The sequence below is a fragment of the Uloborus diversus genome, chromosome 2 (assembly GCF_026930045.1).
Source record: "Uloborus diversus isolate 005 chromosome 2, Udiv.v.3.1, whole genome shotgun sequence".
Classification (NCBI taxonomy): Eukaryota; Metazoa; Arthropoda; class Arachnida; order Araneae; family Uloboridae; genus Uloborus; species Uloborus diversus.
The window spans coordinates 125,082,401-125,103,891 of record NC_072732.1 but is presented as its reverse complement, the minus strand read 5'-3'; the positions used below and the strand labels follow the sequence as shown (position 1 = coordinate 125,103,891).

The following is a 21,491-nucleotide window of genomic DNA, read 5'->3' as shown; positions in this document are numbered from 1 at the left end:
TAACTCTTTCGAGCTTGTATAAGTTGCAGTTTCAGGTTGGCAACTCTGTATGCCCAATCACATGTAAATGAGGCATTTCAGTATAAATAGTAAAGGATTCCAATCGTTCTCTCTCTTTCATTTCGCTTAGGCCTCCTAGGTGTTAGGTCCGGCTAGAGTTGTGAAGGTATCGAACTCTGCCTATGCTTATGGCCAGGGTTTAATCTTAGATTATTTGTTTATTTTAGTTTCTGATGGATCAATAAATCTTTGGTAGTTATTTAAAAAAAATTTCTAATGTTTATTTCTTAACATTGACACCAATACTTTTCTTCTGCTGCATGGTATTATCTCTGCTTGTATTAGCATTTAATATAAGACTGACTTATGGTACTTAGCTTTTCGGCTTTCCATTTCAACAGTGTAAGTTGTCAATTCTGAGTCGAGCACATGTAGCTCTAAGAAGGATGACTGCTAGACAAGAGTGTTTACTCTCAGGGACAGATTACTGAACAGGCGTAGTCAGGGCCCCGGATATTTAGCTGCCCGCAAATGGCTGAAATTACTTTAGTCTATGGCTAAAATTATTTCAGCCAGTGGCTAAAGTTATAAAGTTTGAATATAGGGGGTCCTCAAAAAGTACTTGGTATAGGGCTCTTCCGTAGCTTAATTGGGCCTTGGTTACTCTGAAAAGTTCCACTTCATTATTACATCAATTAAAAAATAAAAAAAATAATATTCCTAACTTACTTTTAGTTTTTATGTTGCAAAAATGCTTTTTTTTCCTTTTTTTCAAACAAACTTTTGGAGGAATCGGGATTTTAAAGACACCTAAACAAATTCTTTATGTTAAATAATTTCTTCCAACCTTCCCAAAAATATAAAGATTCTCAAAAAATAAATAAATGAAATTGAACTGTTTTATCACAGATAGTTAGATTTACACTGCTAATTTAATGCTTAGAAATATTGGGAAAAAATAACTTTCTAAATAACAACAGAGAATGTCAAATCTTATGAACTATTTTTTTTGAATTTTTTTGCTTATGATTATAAACTTCTTTGTGTTGGAAAAACTTTTATTCTTTTATTTATTATTATTATTATTATTATTATTATTTTTTTTTTTTTTGGGTATTTACAAAAGCATAAAAAGTTTTCTGAAATAACTTTCACTATAACTTTGTAAATAAAGCTTTGAACTTGTGTCCCCACCTATCTTTTTCAATTCATTGTATATTTAGCAATGAATAATCACTTCCATCAAAAGACTAAAATCATTACCTCGTCAAATATTAAGGGAAAAAAATCTTAATGCATAAGTTCATTGGATCAATCAATAAAATCAACAAGATAACAAGACTACATTAATAGTTAGAGTGTCACATTAAATACACCACATTGATAGTTAGTTTAGAACTTCAAAAGTGTTAGCTTCTGTAACTGTTTCTTGGTACCAAAAGTACCTAGGTGACTAGTGAAAGTTTTTCTAAAAAATCTTCACTTATGCATGATGATTTTATGAGATTTGAGTTTTACTGCTTTTAAAATTGACATTCAAAACTGCACTGCCACTTTGTACAAGAGTATGTTTCCCCCCCTAAGATAGCATGCAACTGAAGTGAAGTTACTGGCTTCCTCAATGTACAGGATGTTCATAATTAAACAACCGTACTTTAAAGTTGTCTGGCTAGAAAACCATTGCTCAAACAGGGGTCTGTCCAGGATTTTTCACAGGGTCCGTTTTTTTTGTAAAAAATAAAATAATTTTGTGAAAAATCAATTTTTTTTGTGAAAAATCAAATAATTAAAATAAAAAAAAATTTTCTTGTAAAAACGAAAGTTTAGACTCTTGAGATGGTGGAAACTGCATCATTGACATTTAAAGTTGAGTGTTTTCTTACTTTTCTGTTGAGAATATCATTCTTGAGTGTTTTTCTAGTATTTGAAGAGAGGGGGGAGGCATCGCTCCCTGGGAGATGAGCTCCCCTCAAGTATCAATATTTATCTACCATTCTACATCATGTTAAATTATACTAGAAATGTTTTTGTATAGTATTTAAAGTAACTGCAAGAAAAAAAAAATTAGGCAGGGGTTCAGCATGTAACTTTTTAACCCAAGACACTGTTTAAGAGCACAGAGTTTCGTTCAAACCTTATAAACTCCGTGATTTTAACAAAAATAAAAAAATATTTTATTTGTTTACCTCTTAACTAAGCGTACTAAACATCGAAAATTCGAAAAATCAGATTTCCACAGCGGATGCAAAGAGATTGCAATTTTCAAAGTGAAGGAATCAAAAGTATAAAAACGGCTTGTAAAATAAATATTTTTGATAAAATTACTTTTGAATTGCATTTTAGAGTCCTATGATAAACATATCATTAATATCTGGACACAGTTGAAGCAAAAATAAATAAATAAATAAAAAATAAACCATCGATTCAGCATTTTAAATATTGACTCATAAAAGAAAATGGAATTCCCCTTTAAAAACTTGAAATAAGCTTTGTTACAAAAATAAAGAGACTTTTCATTTATTTGCATCCTGATAAAGCGAAGTTAGCTTGAAAAAAAGAATAAAATATGATTCTCATATCGGATGTAAAAAGATTGCGTTTTTCAAAATGTAGACATTTTGAAAATGAAATACCGAATTATAGACATTTTGAAAATGAAATACCGAAAATTTTAAATACCGAAAAAAAAATAACGGTAAATAAAAGTTTATGTAAAGTTAATTATCCTTTTTAGTATCGAAAAACCAAACCCATATAACTTTCTCCCAAAATAACAGTTTAACATCGCACCACCAGACACTAAGTGGCGATAAGTTTAAATTTTGTAACCCTATCTGAAGCGATCACATCCGCCCCACCCATACTATCCTTTGCAGTTCTAAATTCATTTCGCTGTATATTATTGATGATTAAATCATGAGTGGGGAGAAAAGTGCTTACTACGCCTATTCAGAGAATGTTAACGCTTTTCCCAAGAAGTTTACAACAACACCGTTGCATAAAACAAACAAGCAAAATTATAAACCAAACAGACTTTCAGCTGTTAATTTCTTTCAAAGAAACCAACAACAGGCATTATATTTATTTGGCAGTAACAATTATTTATCGCTTGCAGGAGCATCACAAGAGTCCCGATTTTTTTTTTCCTTTTGCAAAATTAGCTGATTTTGTATAAGTTGATTCATCTAATTTTACTTTAAATATGCTGTATTATTTTAATTTGAGATTTGCTCTTTCAAAAAACAATTTGTGAAAGATCCGTTTTTGTTTACCAGAATTTTGTGAAGGGTCCGTTTTGGTTGATCGGATTTTTGTGAAAGGTCCGTTTTGGTTGATCGGATTTTTGTGAAGGGTCCGTTAACGGACCCAAATTTGCTCTGGCCAGACCCCTGTCAAAATTAATGAAATTTTGTGTACAACACAATGAAGAGATGTGAATCTGTTTGAGTCATGGGTGCAAGTTTGGTGATGTGTTCAAGACGGAAATATTTTGAACCCCGCCACCCCCCCTCCTGCGTGCTTAAGGAAAAAGTTGTGAGTATAAGTGTTGTTGTTGTAGATTTTAACAATGGCAGTTTTGGAATCTGTGTTTAATCTAAATTTAAGGACTGTCTTTTCTAACAACATGGACCCAGTTTAAATTGTTTTATTTAAGCATTTGATATTAAAGTTCCAAATATCTAAAACCTGCCAATAACGGGGGGTCTGGAGCTCTCCCCCAGAAATTTTTCCCTGAAATTGAAGCTTTAAAAATGAACTTCATCTTTCATAACGTTTATACACTTTTTGAATGTGTTTGAAGGGATGGAGTTCAAGAAATCTCCTTCGGCAATATTTCGAAATTGAAGTTCCAAAAACGCAATTTTAGACGATGTTGGATGATGTTAGGGGTAAAACCGTTCAGGGCTCCCCGCTATTTGTTTTTTGCCGATCGTAAACATTTTTATTGCAGCAATAAAATCGCTTGGGAATAAGATTTTCAGTTTTGCAACATAAATCAGTTATTCAGCAACATAATAACAGTTCTCATCGGAAAGTCTACCCAAGATAGCGTGAACAAACTAAAAAAGAAGGAAGGAAAGGGGGAAGATTATGGGGATTATGGTAACCGGCACCATTCCCTCAGTCTTCATTTGTAAAAGAATTCTTTTATAATATAGCAGTTGGTAAAATAAGCAATATAAAACAGCTTCAGGGAAGTAGATGTATTTTTTAAATGAGGAACACTATCCAATATTCATTAATTAAAAAAAAACAATAGCAGAACTGATTCTTCACTCCATGGAGGGCTCCCGAATCATATCCCTCAAAAGGCACTCAAATACAGCCTACAGAAGCGTTTTATATAGTTCAGCATCAAAAAATAATTGGAAGGGATCTCCCGATCCCCTTTCTCTAAGTTCACCACAAACGTCCTTAATTTGAGCTTTTAAGGCTTCAGTTTCTAATTTTTTTTTCAAGGAACAGTACCCCCTTTACCTATATACATAACTTATGAACACCTAAAAGTTTTAATACTTTAATTTCGAAAACTATTTGACAGAAGCTTTCGACTCCCTTCCCACTTAAGTCATCCAATGATAGCCCAAAACAAGAGTTCTTAAAACTTCAAAAACGATAATATTTCGGGCTGGGCGGCGGAATACTCCCCTCTCCTTGTGTGAAGTAGGTGTAGTAAAGGCAGTTTTAAGTTTGTTTAAGATTTATTTTTCTATTGAAAGAGCAACTCCCATTCCCACATCGCCAAAGACAACCCGAAGTTTTAAGGCTTCAATTTCAAAAATGTTTTGAGAAAGATCCCCGAGTTCCCTAACTCTTAACTCACTCAAAAATAGCCAAAATAGTATTTCAATACTTCAGCATGGAGAAATTTTCGAGAGAGAGAGGACCCCCCACCCCCGAACCCTTTCCCCTAAGTTCAGTAAATTTGACTTAAATTTGCGGTTTCCCTTTTCATAACCGAAGTTTTAAGAATTTAATCTCTAAAATTTATTGAGAAAGCCTTCGAATTCCCTCTTTTTAAGGCCCCCAAAGATTACCTAAAGCAGAGGTCTGAATACTTCAGCTTTGAAGGAGGATGGGGACCCCGAACCCCACCCTCTGCCTCTATAACGCCTTTTACGACCCGGTAAATCCCCGCTCTGGCTTTACAAAAAAACCGATTGAAAAATTCCCCATTTCCATGTAATAAAGAGGTTCTCTCATTGTACCAGAGAAAGCAGTTTTTACCCAGCATCCTTAGCGGCTAGTAGACAGACTTGTTTCGGTGTAATGCATTCTGGGTAAAAACACCGCTTTCACTCCAGAAGCTAGCAGGAGTAGAAAGATTCCACATAAACCCCGCAAATAACCGGAATGCGGTGAAAAGCAGGTTTTTTCCGGGGTCGAAAGTGTCCATGGAAACGGCCCTTATGTTCATTAAAGATCGTCTAAAGTTGCGCTTTTAAGATTCCAGTATCGGAATTTCGCCTAAAGAGAGGCACTCCCCCCCCCCCCCCCCCCGCTTGACATTGCCAAAGACAGCCTATAAAAGTTCAATTACAAACATTTTTCGTCAGAGGATCTCAAATACCCTTTGTCTTAAGTCATTTAAGTATAGCCCTCAAATAGTTATCAACACATCAGCTACAAAACATTTTCAAGTTAGAACAAGTGATGTGCAGGATCGTTAAAAACGTAGATCCGCGGATCCGGATCATTAGTGTCAAGATCTGCGGATATGGATATGGATCTCAATTTTTTTTTACCCAATTCAACTATCCAAGTGTAAAATTTGTTACGGAAGGTATTCCTGTCAGAATAATGGCACTGTTATTTCAAAAAATGTCATCTCCGGCGAAAATATAGCCAAGACCATGATTTACTTTTTAAAGAAATCTCTGTTAAAATTGAGGGAGAGTTGGAAAAAATTTGTCAGCACTGCATTAATGCTTAAATAGAATGTGAAAAGTTATTTCTAGCCTGCTCGGTGTAGATACAGGAGCAAGAGTGTAAAGTTGCTAATTGACAGGCTAGAAATAATTTTTCGCATTTTATTTTAGCATAAATGCAGCGCTGACCCATTCCATCCAACTTACTCCGACCGACAAAATAACACAGCCGCGAACACCTTTACAAACAGTAGATAAGGAATTTAGTATCTTTTTTTTTTTTTGAAGGATGCTGAGAAAAACCAAAATGAAGAATAACACAAACCACACATCAACAACAAAAACTATTATTAAATTAAAAAATTTAAAAAAAAAAGTCCCAGAAGGCCGACCTCATATTAAGATGAATTTCGTGGGTCAGAACACATATTGTTAACAAATATGAATGAACAGCAGATAGAAATTTTAAATCATTGAGCTTTTTCTCCTCATTTTCAGACTATGAAATACCAATCACGCGTATAAAGGCTTAGAACTGCATTTAAAATTTACTTAACAAGATTATAGCTTTTACTATACATAACTTGGAAGTTCCAAACAAATGTAAAATGCAGAAAACTTAATTTTTTTAATAAGGGCCAGAACGGATAACGTAAGTAATGTAATTTTTAACGTACGGATAAGTTTTACCACCATAATTGTGAAAAGCGTTAAGTCGGTTTTAATTAATATCCCCGGTAATTAAAGTTCTACAAAAACGAGACCAAAGTAAGAACGCTCTTGATCAAGTCACTTTTTGAATGAAAAAAAAATATCAAAATCGGTTCATCTGTTTTGCCAGAAATATACACACAGGTACACACTTTTAAAACTTATTACCCCTTCCTTTTTGCGTTGGGGAGGGGGTACAAATTGACTTTGGAAATGATACATTATAATTTAAATAGGGAATAAAACCTAATTTAAGCGGAATTTAAGAGTCTTTTAAGAGTCTTTTATTGAAACATTTAAAAATTTTTAGAATAGAAAAGATCCGTTTAAGATCCGTCAAAAAAGTAACGGATACGGATCTTTATTTTCCCTCGGATATCCGCAGATACGGATACGGATATCCGGAACATCACTAGTTAGAACACCGAAACCATCTCTCATAAATTCACCAAAGATTACCTAAATTAGTTTTTTTAGACTCCAGTTTCCAATTTTTTTTAAACCTCACCCTCCCCACATTACATCAATAAAGACACCCTAAACATTTTTGACCTTTTGTTTTTAGAGTTTGCAGAGGAGAAATCTGGAACCACTCCTAGCTTCAAAAATAGCTTACAATTAAGTTTTTCGATTTTTTATTCTGGGGCCCTTGAGTAGCCCCCCCCCCCCCCTTCCCCTTTTAGATTCTCCAAAATATAAATGTTTTAGGACTTCAGTATCGTGGGAATTTGCGGACTTGCCCTCTTTGCAAGAGCAGCGTTTTTTCGCAAACTCGTGCTGCTGTTATTCTTTTTCGTGTCCTTTCTCCCCCCCCCACCCATATTTTCATTCTATTGGAACTTAGTAATTCCTCAAGTCTTGGAACATTTTACCAGAAACATGTCAAAAATGCAGGAACAGTTGCCAATCGGTGTTTCAAACCAGCTTGAAATTTGCCTCCGATTCTTTCCAGAATTCCCATTTTTATTGAAATTTTCAAAATACCCGACAGTTTCCGTTTTACCTGATGGTATGTGGACGCCCTTTGATCTGGTGTAAACATTTCATCCCATCATCAATCACTCTCAACCGGTGATCCAGATTCAACTACAGGACAATTTAAGAGCGCACATAATTTTCATTTATGCGTGTAAAGTTTGCAAAAAAAAAAAAAAAACGCAAATGAGAAAAAATGAAACAATCTAAAATAGCAAGTGAAAAATAGAGACAAAAGGTGGTCAATTCGAAAAATTAGCGAGCAACTCCTCGGTCTGCAATGCAGTGAGTTGGAAATAACAGAGCTACTTAAAAAAAAAGTCAAACGACGCGAGTTTAAAAGCCACTCTTCCAAAAGCACGTTGCAAACAAAACAAGCCCATGGCGGAAAATCGAGGAGAATGTTGATGTAAATTCGTAGTTATGCAAAGGTCCAGTTATCAAAGCATATTTTTGAAACACTTTTTTTTAAAGTCAAAACTGAAGGACTCATCGAATTTCTTTCCGTCCCGATCTCCGTCTCGGAAATTTTTTCCAAGACGGAAGGTCTTGCACCCATGGTTTGAGTGAAAGAAAAAAAAAGGTTCAAAATTTTACCGTCAGAGGGCATTTTTAATGAAATACACTGTTTACCAATCACCAAACTTCAAACACTTTGTAAATCTCAGGGATGACCCGACCAAAACTCGCTATTGGAGCCATCTTGGAGCGGGAAAATGGTGAGTTTGGACCAGCTTGGAGCAGTAAAACTGAATTTGGAGCAGCCTGGAGCAGTAAAATTGCAAATTTGGAGCAGCCTGGAGCAGTAAAACTGCAAATTTGGAGCATCTTGTAGCAGCAAAAATTTAAATTTTGCATCAATTTGAAACAAAACTATGTATATTTCACACACAGAAACATGTGTGAAACGATAAAATAATAAAAAAAAACAGATTGAGGATGCAAAAACTCCTACTAATTGAAGCTCTCTTAATTACATTTATTATTATATCTTTTTTGCTTTTGTCTAATATTTTTAACAAAAGACAATTCTTGTCCTGCTCTACTTTTTTCTTACACTTCTTCTAATTTAAAAATAGTTCAGCAACTTACTTTGCTTAATACATCACTGCTTTAGTGCACATTTAAGTTGCAGTGCTTTGATATCTATTTTTAAAATTTGTTTGCTACTAGTTGACCCGTGCGGAACTCCGCCACTGTGCTTCGAATCGTTTCATAAGGTATTTCGCTCTTTAAGAATTTCAAAGGAAGAACATTATGAAGAAGAACCGAAAAAAAAGTAAGCGCAGAAGAGAAGGCATGTAATTTAAAGACAACAGTAACAAAACCTTGTTAACTACAACGTTGTGATAATTTGATCATCGCTCACCTTTTGGTCGTACATATTTTCAATTCAAACATAAATATCATTAAAAGTGTGGCTGAGTAGTGACTCGTGAAAAAGCAATAATTGTGCATGTAAAAAAACAGGTTGTGGCAAACAGAGTCCTGCCTATGTGAGCATCTGACGATTGATTGATCATTGACTGACTGAGAGATATTTATTGGCACGGATTCGAATTGGCGCCATTCTGAGTAACAGCCCGACACCCAAACAAACCTAGCAATTGCGCCTTCCTTTTCGAAAGCTATTCATTAAAGGAATGCGTAGTAAAAAACAGCAAAAAAGCTTTTTGCCAATAATAATAATAATAATAAGATCATGCTTCTATGTTTTGTCATTAATCAGCATGATACGATTTAAAATTATTCGAAAAGCATGGAATTTGATTAAAGAATGACGAAGATCTCACGTAGCAATTGAAACGAACATTCTAGAGAAGTAATAAATTAGATTGAAAATAAGTGTTTTTATCTTTGAATATTGAACTATTTCACATAGAAGGTTTGCTTTAACAGTTACGGCTTAAATGCCCGCACATGTTTCTCTTTTAATCGAACACTTAAAATTCAAAACCAAAACCAGTTGAACCGAGTCCGTTTTTTAAGTGTAATTTTTCGAACGTAGACAAAATGTTTTTGTTTTTTTTCAGCAGAAAGCAGAGGAGTAGAAAATGATTTCTTGCTAATGAGGTTGATAATAATTTTAATGCTTTCTATCGTATTTGCGCGAATAAAAAATTAAAGGTTTACTGGGTGAAACTCATAGTTTTAATTTGGCGTAGTATTTTTTCATTTGTACAAAAGGTCGAACACTGCTATTAGAAACATCTACATTTCAGCATACAATGAAAATGTTTTTTCTGCACAAAAAGGATTTCCTTTTGGTAAATCTAATACTTTTTTATGCTTATATTATGCTGAGTGGTCTGGATGTAGTCAAAGCATAAAAAAAGGGAGAACACTCTTCGATTAACAGTCAACTTATCCGAATGATAACTGTAGCCTGCATAAAGGAGTGGAAACACCAAGTAGCAATCCCACTGCATTTATTTTATTACGTTTGTATGTTATGAGTACATGTAACGAGTAATACTAATATAAATTTGATATTCTTTCGGACAGCCCAAACTTGTCCGAAGTTCGAATAGTTTATAGCCGAACGCTCTACCGAAAAAAACTTATCAATTTAAGCCGAACAACTAAGTCCAGTGCTTTTAAGCTTTATTAAAATATGAACACACACACAGGCTATTTTTTTGTGCTGAAAGCGACGTAAAAAATGGAAAACTGCATTAGAACTTTGCTTTTAAAAAATGGATAAGAACTACAGGCAGCATCAAGGTTTTGAAACAGCAAGGGGCGTTTTCGAAAACTTGATTTTTCAACCATAAGTCTATTTTTCTTCATTAGCCAGCCTGATATGTTTTAAAATGAGAAGGGAATAATATATAAGATAAGATATTGAAGAAACATTTTTTTATTCTTGAAAATTTTTACAATTTATTACCGCAGGCTGCTTGAACCGTTATGACTTAGATGGCAGCACGTGTTCATCATTTAACAGAACGGTTAAAATACAAAATAAATTGAACTATGCTCTTTTTTTAAGCGTAGCTTTTCGAATGTAGTAAAAATGTGATAAGCTATTTGTTTTTTTGCAAAAAGAAGAAAACATATATATTTTACCCTTCAAATTGAGGTAGTAATTTTTTTATTTGTACAAAGAGTCAAAACTCATTAGAAGAATATATATTTTAATATATGATTTATTATTTTTTTCTGAACAAAAAACAATTCTATTGTAGTCTGAAATCTTAAACCTGTTACTTATATTTTCGTTTACATTATGCTTTAATTTTCTTACCGGAGCCAAAATCTTTAAAAAAAAAAAAAAAAAAAAAGCCTTACAATTAAGCATCAGGTTTTCATAACAGCAAGGAGCGTTTCCTTCTCATTTGTTTTATTCCTTCATAGTCGTTATTCACTTAATTAAGTGTTCATGTAATGCGCAATATTTCTCTTAATTTTTTGTTGCAGATTGTCCGGACGTGGGCACGAACACGGATTCTCCTGGTTACGAAGAGAACGCTCTGCCGATCAAGCTATTCAGCTCTGTCGGGATCGTAGCGCAAATTAAAGTTATAAGTTTAACCGAAAACCTCATTCTGGTTCTTTTAAAACAGGTTTTTCGGCTGAAAAAAAACAATTTTTAGACCGTGGGTCTATTTTTCGTCAGTAGCCAGCACCATAAGCTTTAAAATAAGGCGTAAATCAAAGAAATCAATCTAGAATGGAGGAAAATCTGGCGTAGAAACCAAAATCAGGCTACATGAAAATAATATATAAGGATTATGTAATTCATATATATAAATTACATAAAATATACAGTATACATAAAACTCAAAAAATTATTCAAAAAGGCTAAAAAAATAAGAAAGAATGGTTAGATTTAAAAGCTTTACCTCAACAAGTAACAAGCGAGTTTTATCGAGCTATTAATTAATCTTTTTTTATGGTACGTGTAAGTTATTTACTTATATTTTACCTTATATTATATATATAGGGCACATATGTTATTTACTGAACTAATTGATTAACAAATCTGAAGATCAAGAAAACGGCAAACATTAAAATCTTGTATTTTTAACTATTAAATATTTTAACCACAAAATTAATAATGAAATTAAAATGAAAAAGAAAAAAAAAAATTTGAGAAATGATGTTATGAGAAAAGGAATTTTTAAAATACATGTGAAAAAGACAGTGAAAAAAAAATTAAGAGAAGCTAAGAATGGAAAAAAGGCCTGAATGTGAGAAACTTGAAAAGACTGCATGTTCACTGCCAGATCATTAGAATTCCCCGATTTTTGCTATCTTAAATGTTTCCAACCACAATTAAATTTCAATTTTCAGTCCTAAAATCTTAAGAAACCCAAAATTAAAAACTGGTGAACAATATCAATTTTTACAGATGGCATTCGCTTAGATCAATTTAGATGCAACTGGGTTGCATTTTCGAGTGGGCTTGGCTAGAAGATGAACTTTCAAGTCCTCTTCTTCTGAAAACAAAAGATAAGAATAGTTGAAAAAAAATGGTTTTTTCAAGCCAAACAAACAGGAATCACATAATAAATGAAAACGATTGGGTTTTTCAAAAGCAGATAGTACAATCGGGTTTTGAAATGCAAAGAAAATCGGGGACTATGTCAAAAAATTGTAAAAAACAAGTTCTGAATTCATAAACTGGATGATAATCTGCAAAAACTGTCAAATATGCTGAAGAAAACTGCAACATTTAGTGCAAAATCTCACTTACGACGCAAGTTTGTCTGACTTTGGCACAGAAAAGTTCATTTAGCGGTCTTTGGAGCAATTTGTCGCAAGATCGCGATTGGCAAAGTTTGGGGCAGCTGGCATATCGATGAAATCTCAATAACTCTAGAACTGTAACTGATCTTAAAAATACAGCACATCATGAAATGTTTGTAGCATTTCCGAGAGCATACTGTGGTTAACTGTAGAACAAGATATATCTCACAATTTTAGAAGGTTTGGTCGAAAATGATAGTTTTCATGTTGAACATGTTCTGATGAATGATTTGTTTTTAAAACCATTTCAAATGTATAGCAAGTGTGCAAATCATAAAATGCACCCTCTAGTGGCGAAATTTTAGCTTAATTTTTCACTCAAACCAATTCCCAATCCTTCACTGTGTTTACATATTATAAATTTCAAATTTCTGAGGCAACAATTTCGTTGATAGATAACTTTAAATTAGGGTCCTTTAACTATAGACAACCTGTATTTTTTAAGATAAACTGTATTTCAATAAGCATAACTTTGTAAAATGTTTTTCATAAAGTGAATTATTATTAATAAAATGCCAAACAAACCTTCAACATCTGACAATTCCTGTTGCACAATTTCTTCAGATGGGGGAATGTTATTGTCCAATTTTGCAAGCATATCATCAGGTAATAAATTTTCTTTGATTTTCTTCCTCTAAAAAATCCAAACAAAAATTCAATTATTTCACTCAAGAGCTCAATTCTAATAAACAGTTACGAAAAAGTCTTAAATGTATTCAAATAAACGCAAGTAAAATGAAATGTCAAAAACATGTTAAGATTAGATATGATCTGTTTCATGTGATAATGCTTTCTTTCTGAAATTGCGATTTTTGTAAGGTTTGTTTTTATAGCAACAATTTTTGTTAATTGTTCCTTTATTACAAATTTCTTTTAATAAAATTTTACTTTCCAGTTTCATACTTAAAATAAAATGATACATAATTTGTATACTTTTACATAAATAAAAACTTTAATTCAGTGTTTCTCGTATATTTTACGTTTGTAAAACTAAAAATTTTTTTTTCAAGGAAATTCAAGGACTGTTAAAGAATAAAATGAACCTTTTTCAAAGATAAGTTGGAACTATTTAAATGCGTAAAATTTTGTACAATAGTTAAATAAGTGCTGATTAGGTTCTAGCTCACACAAATGTTTCAGCGTTAGATAGAACCTTTCAAATCACACTATTAAAGCATTAAGATCAATCTTTAATAGTGTGGGCTGCAAGGATCAGGTTGAATGCCACTGCTCAAAAATAATGATAAAAAAGTAATATTAAAATTAACTAACATAAAATAATTTTTAAAAAATAGAAGTAAGTAAAAAAATTCATTTCAAAAGTTTTTGCTGTGGGTAAAATTAGGAAGCATATGATTTTTGGTATTTTTGCAATCTTTGTTTTCTTATACAAATCATTGAATTTTGAGGTGCATTTAAGTTTGAAATCTAATACACTGCTTTAAATCAAATGCAAACTCAAGAGCCCCAGTATTTGAACCTGTAGATCTGGCAATAATGGTGCTGACTGGTGATGGTCAGCTATTTAATAATTTAAATCAAGTTAATAAAATAAATAAAAGTAAAATGGGAAACTCAGTGACAAAGGAGAAAGCTGCAAAAATTCCCAAGACAGTCTTTCAAAATGTTTGAAAGGTTGTGTAAAGCAGAGATTCAGACAGTTGAACATAAACAAATACATTTAATACGAAACATGGGGACACACATACAGCATGACATAGAGAAAAGTAGTGAAGACCGATAAACAAGACTGTGGCTCTTTAAACAGAATAGAGGGCAGATTTTCGGCATCCAATGATGTTTCACAAATAGCAATAAGCTTTCTCCTAAGTCCGATGGTGGAATAAAGAAGAGATTTCGCAAACTGCGTGGAAAGCTGCAAATGTCTCTTCCAATAAGAAATAAGCACAGTTCTTTCTTTTAAACCAATTAGAGAAAGCGATTACATTCAACACCCGCCCTTAATCGCTTATTACTAAACAACACAATGACATAAGTTCATGCAGTTTAAATTTAGGAAGAGTCTTAGTAAACATATCAGCAATTTGCTTATCAGTAGAAACATATTCAATATATATATTTTCAACATTTAAAATATTTCTAATAAACTTTAACTTAACATCAATATGTTTCAATCTATCAGAACTATTTTCATTATTTTATACATTTGATTGCAGACTGATTATCTTCATATATGACAATGTTATTTACAGTAAGAAATTCACATGCAATATTTTCACAATACACTAAATCTATTAAAGACTTACCAACTGCGAGTACCTCAGCTTCAGTAGAAGAAACAGCTATTGAACTTTGTTTCTTCACGCTCCATAAAATTAAACACTTTTTATGAAAAAATAACGTAACCTGAAACTGATTTGCGATCATGCGGATCTGATGCCCAATCTGAATCAACATACATAGATAAATCAACATTACACAACACTTACTATACACAATTTCAATTTTATAATCCGATGTACCTTTTAAATATCGTTAAAATTCTTTTAAGTCCGTTCCAAGCCGATTCTGTTGGATTCTCCTGCAATTGGCTGAGACAGTTCACAGCGAACAGTATATCGGGTCGTGTTGTCCATCGCAAGAAACAATAAAGATTCAACTAGTTCACGGTAAGGTCCTTTGAAGATAGTTCCTTCCTCAAAGTCAGCTGGAGTTGACTTTGCTCCTAAAGGTGTTGCACTCGACTTGCACTCACTCATGTTAAATTTCTTCAATAGTTTAAGAATATACTCCTTTTGATCTAGCACTAATTTAGTAGAAGTAAATTCCAAACGAATTCCTAAAAATTCAGAAGCTGGTTCGAGTTTGGACATCTGAAATTCATTTTGAAGGAAGTTTAACCACAATCATTATTTCTGAATCATCTAATCCAGCGATAAGAATATCATCAACATATAAACAAATGTATTATTTTTTCTTCCATTCACAATTCTGATGAAAATACACGGTTCTGAGTTTAACTGCTTAAAATTAATTTCTAACATAAATTGCGAAAATCTGAAGAACCATTGTCTAGGAGCTTGTTTTAATCCGTATAAACTTTTATTTAACTTGCACACTCTGCCAGATGAATCATTGAATCCTTGCAGTTGTTCCATAAAAACAATTTCCTGCAACTCACCATTCAGAAAAGCTGTTTTCACATCCATCACATAAGCCTTTAAATCCTCTTGAAGAATCGAAACAAGAGCTAATCGTAAAACAAGGCATGCCAATGACTGGCGAATAAGTTTGCATGTATTCCTTCTGCTGGTCGCCCCTTGTGCAAAGTCTGGCCTTGAGAGTTCCATCTCTTTTCTTCCTAAACACCCACTTACACTTTATGGGGGTCGCGTTATCAGGGAGATATACCAGTTCCCAAGTTTTGTTTATCGGGATGGAGCGTAATTCTTCCCCCATCGCGACCTTTCCACTGGGCTTGTTGTTCTTCCGGTGTTTTGAGATGTCATAAAAGGTCAACGTCTCCTCTGACGTGTACATTACTTCATATCGTTCAGGCTTCTTACTTTCTGTTTCTGATCGTCGGGGTGTAGCTGCGGGAACTTTTGTTTCGTTTTCTTCAAACTCTTTATTTACTTCGGTGTCGTGTTTTCCCTCGTCTTTTTCTTCTGCTTTCGGGAGCTCGTCTGGTGAATTACTTCTATCTTGCACATATACTTTATTTTCATTGAAGCGAACATTACGTGACACAATAACTCTGTGCGTATCAGGATCCATTAATCGATATCCCATGCTAGAATATCCAATGAAGATCATTCGCTTAGATTTCGGATCTAATTTTTGTCTGCGAGTATCAGGAATTTTGGCATAAGCATCACAACCAAATAATTTAATTTTATTTAAATCCTTAAAGCAATAAGCTTTCTCCTAAGTCCAATGGTGGATTAAAGAAGAGATTTCGCGAACTCCGTGGAAAGCTGCAAATGTCTCTTCCAATAAGAAATAAGCACAGTTCTTTCTTTTAAACCAATAGAGAAAGCGATTACTTTCAACACAAAATAGAAAAATGGCATGCCCAAAATTGAATTTTCTAGTAGATAAAAGTATTGAATACAGAACTTCAAAAAAATTACAAAACGAAAAGTATTCCAAAATCAACACATCGAAGAACTATGGTGCTTGCTTAAGAAATAAAGTTATAAAATTGTCTCACTTTAATCAAGAATAATTTAATTTTTAACATTAAGTAATGAATAGTGGTTCCTACTTACAATCATACAAATCAAATTAAAAAAAAACTCATTTGTTTGGAATTACACTATTTTTTAAACTCATTTGGATTATTTATTCAAAATGAGTAAATTTTAAGCCTAATCTGTAAAACTTTGTTAAGCAGGTACGTTATCAACTAAAATCCATGACCAATTGTCAATTACCATGATTTTTGAGCATTTTCTGTTGATAATACTGATTTTCCATGACCGAATTTGATCAGGTTTAAAATCCATGATTTTCATGACTTTCCAGGTACTGTGTAAATTACATATTTTATTTGGAAGCACTCGGTCACTAAAACAAAATAAAGCAGTCGAAATATTAGCACTACATTTTGTCTTGGTGTAAAATGAGTCTTCAAGATTGAACATTTCAGGTTCTCCGTAGAAAGGCAGTAATGAATCACCGCGTCGTCCCCCTCCTGAGCAAGCAGTAAGATAGGGTGGGCAAGCTACAGGTGGGGTAAAGCTTCCACATAAGAACTTGAGTAAACATTTCGATGAATTTTGTGAAAAGACAGCTTTTATGATGCTGTCTTTTCACGTTTTGTGAATGGATTGCTTTTACGACGTGGAATTTTGCAAAGGGGCCTCACAGCACTAGTTCCGGTCGGGATCAACCCTTAAGTATAATATACCTAGTTCAAAAATATTTCAAAAAAAAAAAAAAAAAAATGTACAAATGTGCTGCCTCTGGTCATTTCTTTCCAGTTAATTCAGCTAGTTTTAAAAAAATTTTATTCTCTGTAATTCTTAAAAAATGAAAATGAACATATTTATTTAAGTAAAGTTTTAATTTATTTATTTAAATATACATTAAATAATTTATACTAATGAATTGTTTATGATCAAAAGTAATATTTACTTTGAATATTTTAATACTTAACTTATGACGTTAAGTTAAGTTAATAAGCTGATGTTAAAAGAAAACAAAACCAGAAAAGAATCAAAATACATAACAAGCTATTAAAGTTTGAAAAACATTTTAAATTTCAGAAAAAAAAAATATAAATATATATATATATATACTTTTTCCTCTTTTTGTATTGAATTTTTCAGATGCATCTCTTTTCTCTTTTTACGTCTTTCTTCCTTTTGAGTCTTTATAACTTCGGCAGTTCGTTTTCTCAATAAATTTGTATTTACTTCTGCTGTTTTGAATGATACAGTTTCTGGTGCAGAATCAGAATCTGAAGCTTGGGGAAATAAATCTTCATCTGATGCATCGCTTTCACCACCAATGTCAAATTCTTCTTCATCCTCTGATGAAGAGGACGGTAATGGTATAATTTCATCTCCATAATAATCTTTGGTCATCCTGACACTGCAATAAGAACATGAAAAATTTTAAAGTAAATCTTTAAAAGATATAAAATTGTAATTTTAAAACTTATATTGTGACGCTGATAGAGTACATCATGCTTTTGTTATAAAATGTAAAAAAAAATATATTAAAAAAATTTCACCAAATCAAAGAACATTATTCTCATTTTTGATGTTACTTTTTACTTTATCTCAAGTCACATGGTGACTTGAGATATGGTGACTAATTGAGCAAAAACTGCACCTTAAATTAGGTACTGTTAATTGAGAATTCGAAGCTGAAGGTGCTACTATGAGGGGAAATCCTTGTGGATCGAATGTTCTTGGTATGATAGCTATGAATGACATCACAAAAATTGCTATCAACAACAGTGTTTCCATGTGGAATTCACACACACACACACACACACACACAAAATGTTTTAAGCAAAAACCATTAGAACGTAACTAAAACTTCTGAATACATATTATTTAAAATTTTCAAAAATTAGTTTTTCCTAAATGATTTTTCGGTACAGATGTGATATACCCCCCCCCCCCTTGGCGAGGATAGAATTTTTAGCTCATTTCGAAAATCGCCAACGTTGGCGATAAAACTTTTTCCGGTAGCTCTAGTAACCCTGCAGAATATACCTGGGAAGTACAGATGTGAACTAATTCTTTTCGCACGTGTGTCCGTGGAGGTAGGTGCACATATGTTCCGCTCTTAGGGGGATTTTACGACGCGGTGTTGTTTCGTGCAATATACCTTACAGGAATGCTTATTTTGTGTTAGTTTAAATTTAGTAGTTGTGTTTTGAAGTAAAAACATTTGAAAATGCCAGTTTCTTCAAACTTGAAGGTTAATTAAAAGTTAACTCCAACGTGGTGTGTATCTGTAACGTGCCATTGTCATATGATGTATTGTTTTAGACTGAGTGTGAATATTTATACCATATAAAAAGGTAAGTTCTTTATTTTAGAATTCAAAAAAAACCTCTCACTTCCAAAATTCTTTGTTTTTACAAATCCTTGAGGGGTTCTTGTAGTATACATAACTGTGATCATACTCCGACTGTAATGTATATTAACAGTCGGAGGGATAACGGACCGAGCGGAGCGAGGTCCTGGCGAGCCAGAGGTCTCATAGTACTTTCGTAATGAGACCGAGGCAGGGCCGGCGAGCCAAGGTCTCATTACGAAAGTACTATGAGACCGAGGGCTCGTATCCCGGAGAAATGATGAAAAAAAAATTAATGCATTAATTTTGACTTGTAATTTATACAATAATTTATTTCATTGTATTTTAATATGTTTACAAAAAACCCCGGCCCTGTACATTTTTGAAGCATATATTCGTGATGTTTTTTGTTGTGCTTTTATGTTGTTTTTATATATATTGTGTTCTGAAGTGCTTTGATCGTGTTTTCTTATCTGATTTTTTCCTGTTGGCGCTAAAAAAGCATCGCTAAGAACGATGTATGACATATGTCGTCATACATCGTTTTCTTGGCGACGCTTTCTTGGCACCAACAGGAAAAAGTCGCCAAGGGTGGGGTATATCACATCAGTTCCGATTTTTCTTTTTTTGGGGGGGGAGGGGGGGGGGGCTTTTTTTAAAAATAGGTACATATTACTGTACAGTCTACTTTTGGGAAAATAAATTAATAAAACTTGGCAACTTTGAATTTATTACTCACTGGTTCAACAGACTACAAAACTTCATGGGTCCACCCTTTTAGTCCTCCATTCTTGCAGGCTGGATTTAAATTAACACTAGAAAGACGGAAGCAGTCATTTTGACCACAAACGATTTTCAAATGCTCATATTTGCTGCATTTAGTTTTCAAACTCTTTTTCCTTCATTGACTTTTCCTAACTATTTATTAAGATCTTACAACAGTATTTTTTCTTCTTTAGGATTATTATTATAGTCGCTATAAATGTTTATACCTAGAAAGATTGACTACGGCCATTTTGACCACTAAGTGAATCTTTCTTTATGCATCCATTTTCTTCTTTTTTCTCTTATCAGTTGTGTGTACTATGGACTATTGTTAGTTGTCAGGGTGAGTAATGTTCTTTTGAGCTTGAGTAGTACCTGCTGGTCAGGTTTAATTCTTTGAACTGTTAGGAAAATGCGAAACACCTGCTGGTTGCATGGCTTCAGTTTTCTGCTATCTGCACAGGGGGCAAAGTTGAGAAAGACAAATTCGAAAAGCATGTGACTGGACACATAAAATTACTTTGGGTCTAAAAAGAAGGAAATATAAACAGGTAAATTCCAAAAAAGTTTGCTGGAATTCTTTTGAGCACCAAAACATGTGCTTTGCTTAAAGCATTGACGTTTATTTTCTTCGATGATAATGAAGTGCTCAGTCACATAATTATCTTCATGATGTCGAGAAGAACCGTTGACAAGTAAAACTGATAGGAACATTAATTCCTGAAACTGTTGCAGATTTATCTAAAACAGATTATGGTTCGAATGAACAGTCTGACTTATCTGAAGAGAAATATATTCCTAGTGATGAGAACAGTTTGCTTTCATGAGATTACTGCGAATATTTTTTGGAGCCTAGATTTGCAGAAAAGGATTGTTCTTCTGACTTTGAATCAGAAGAAACCTTTCTAATAAAAACTGATGCTCAAAGTATAAAAAGCAGTGAAAAAAAAAGGAAAAAGGTTCCAACGCCGAAAAAAAGGGGGAAATTTAAAAAACAGAACTCTTATTTCTCCAATGTCCTCCACTGATCAATTTTGCCGCATATAAATAACTATCTACCTCAGGAAAAAGATTAAAATAGTGTGAAATTAAACTATGCGGAAATAAACCTACGAGCATTTGTTCTGATTGCCAAAAAAAAAAACTGTTAATGGCTAATATACAGGTGATGTGATAACAAAAGTATTTTGAAATACTGTGAAAAGATAGTAATGTAGGGTACCTTGAGATATTTAGATATTTTTTAAACCAAACACATGCATGGTTGATTATAGTACTTGTTAGTTATTACATGCTAAGAAAATTTCCTCTTTTTTGTACAAATTTGCTCTTTTTTAATGCCAATCGTGTAAAGCATGTGTATTTCGATTGATTGAACGCAAAATTAAAAAAAAAAGCTATCTGAGACTTATTTGCAGACTACATTATGATTAAATTGTTAAATTAAACTCTGACATGTTGAAACAAATCTTTTCCATGGTTAAAAATCCCGAAAGGAGGGAATTTCCAATCTTTTCAGTATGGCGCTCAAAGTGACCGCGCTGCTAGTCTTTCTAGGTATACACAAAATGCCCTCTTTCTAGTGTTAATGAAAAAAATGCATTTTTCTGTAACAGGCTATGTCTACTAATCAGGGAATTTTTTAAACTGAGGATATTTCTTGAACATATACTTAAAATACTCCGATAAACACAATTCTTTCAATTGAAAAATGCACATATAATGATAAATCAAATGAACACAGCATTTTACATTGCTACGATCAATAAGATGTTGCTCTAACGAAGAAAATTTTTCCTTCCAATACATCATGTCCAATTTTTCACTGTAAAAAATGTAAATCACTTTCAATTATAAAATCCATGGATTTCATTACATACAAAAGAACTAAAAACCTTATTAGGTATTAATTCGTTCTTA

General features: G+C 33.1%; 1 protein-coding gene across 1 annotated transcript in view; it reads right to left on the bottom strand.

Annotated features, from left to right (window-relative positions):
* LOC129217319 (uncharacterized) overlaps window positions 1–21,491 on the bottom strand; it is a 37,007-nt gene that overhangs the window by 15,105 nt on the left and 411 nt on the right. The window contains exons 2-3 of the mRNA XM_054851599.1: window positions 17,573–17,867; window positions 12,834–12,942 (exon numbers count right to left, since the gene is read on the bottom strand). Coding sequence (XP_054707574.1) covers window positions 12,834–12,942; window positions 17,573–17,860 — 397 coding nt within the window. The 5' untranslated portion in view covers window positions 17,861–17,867. The remainder of the gene's footprint in view (window positions 1–12,833; window positions 12,943–17,572; window positions 17,868–21,491) is intronic.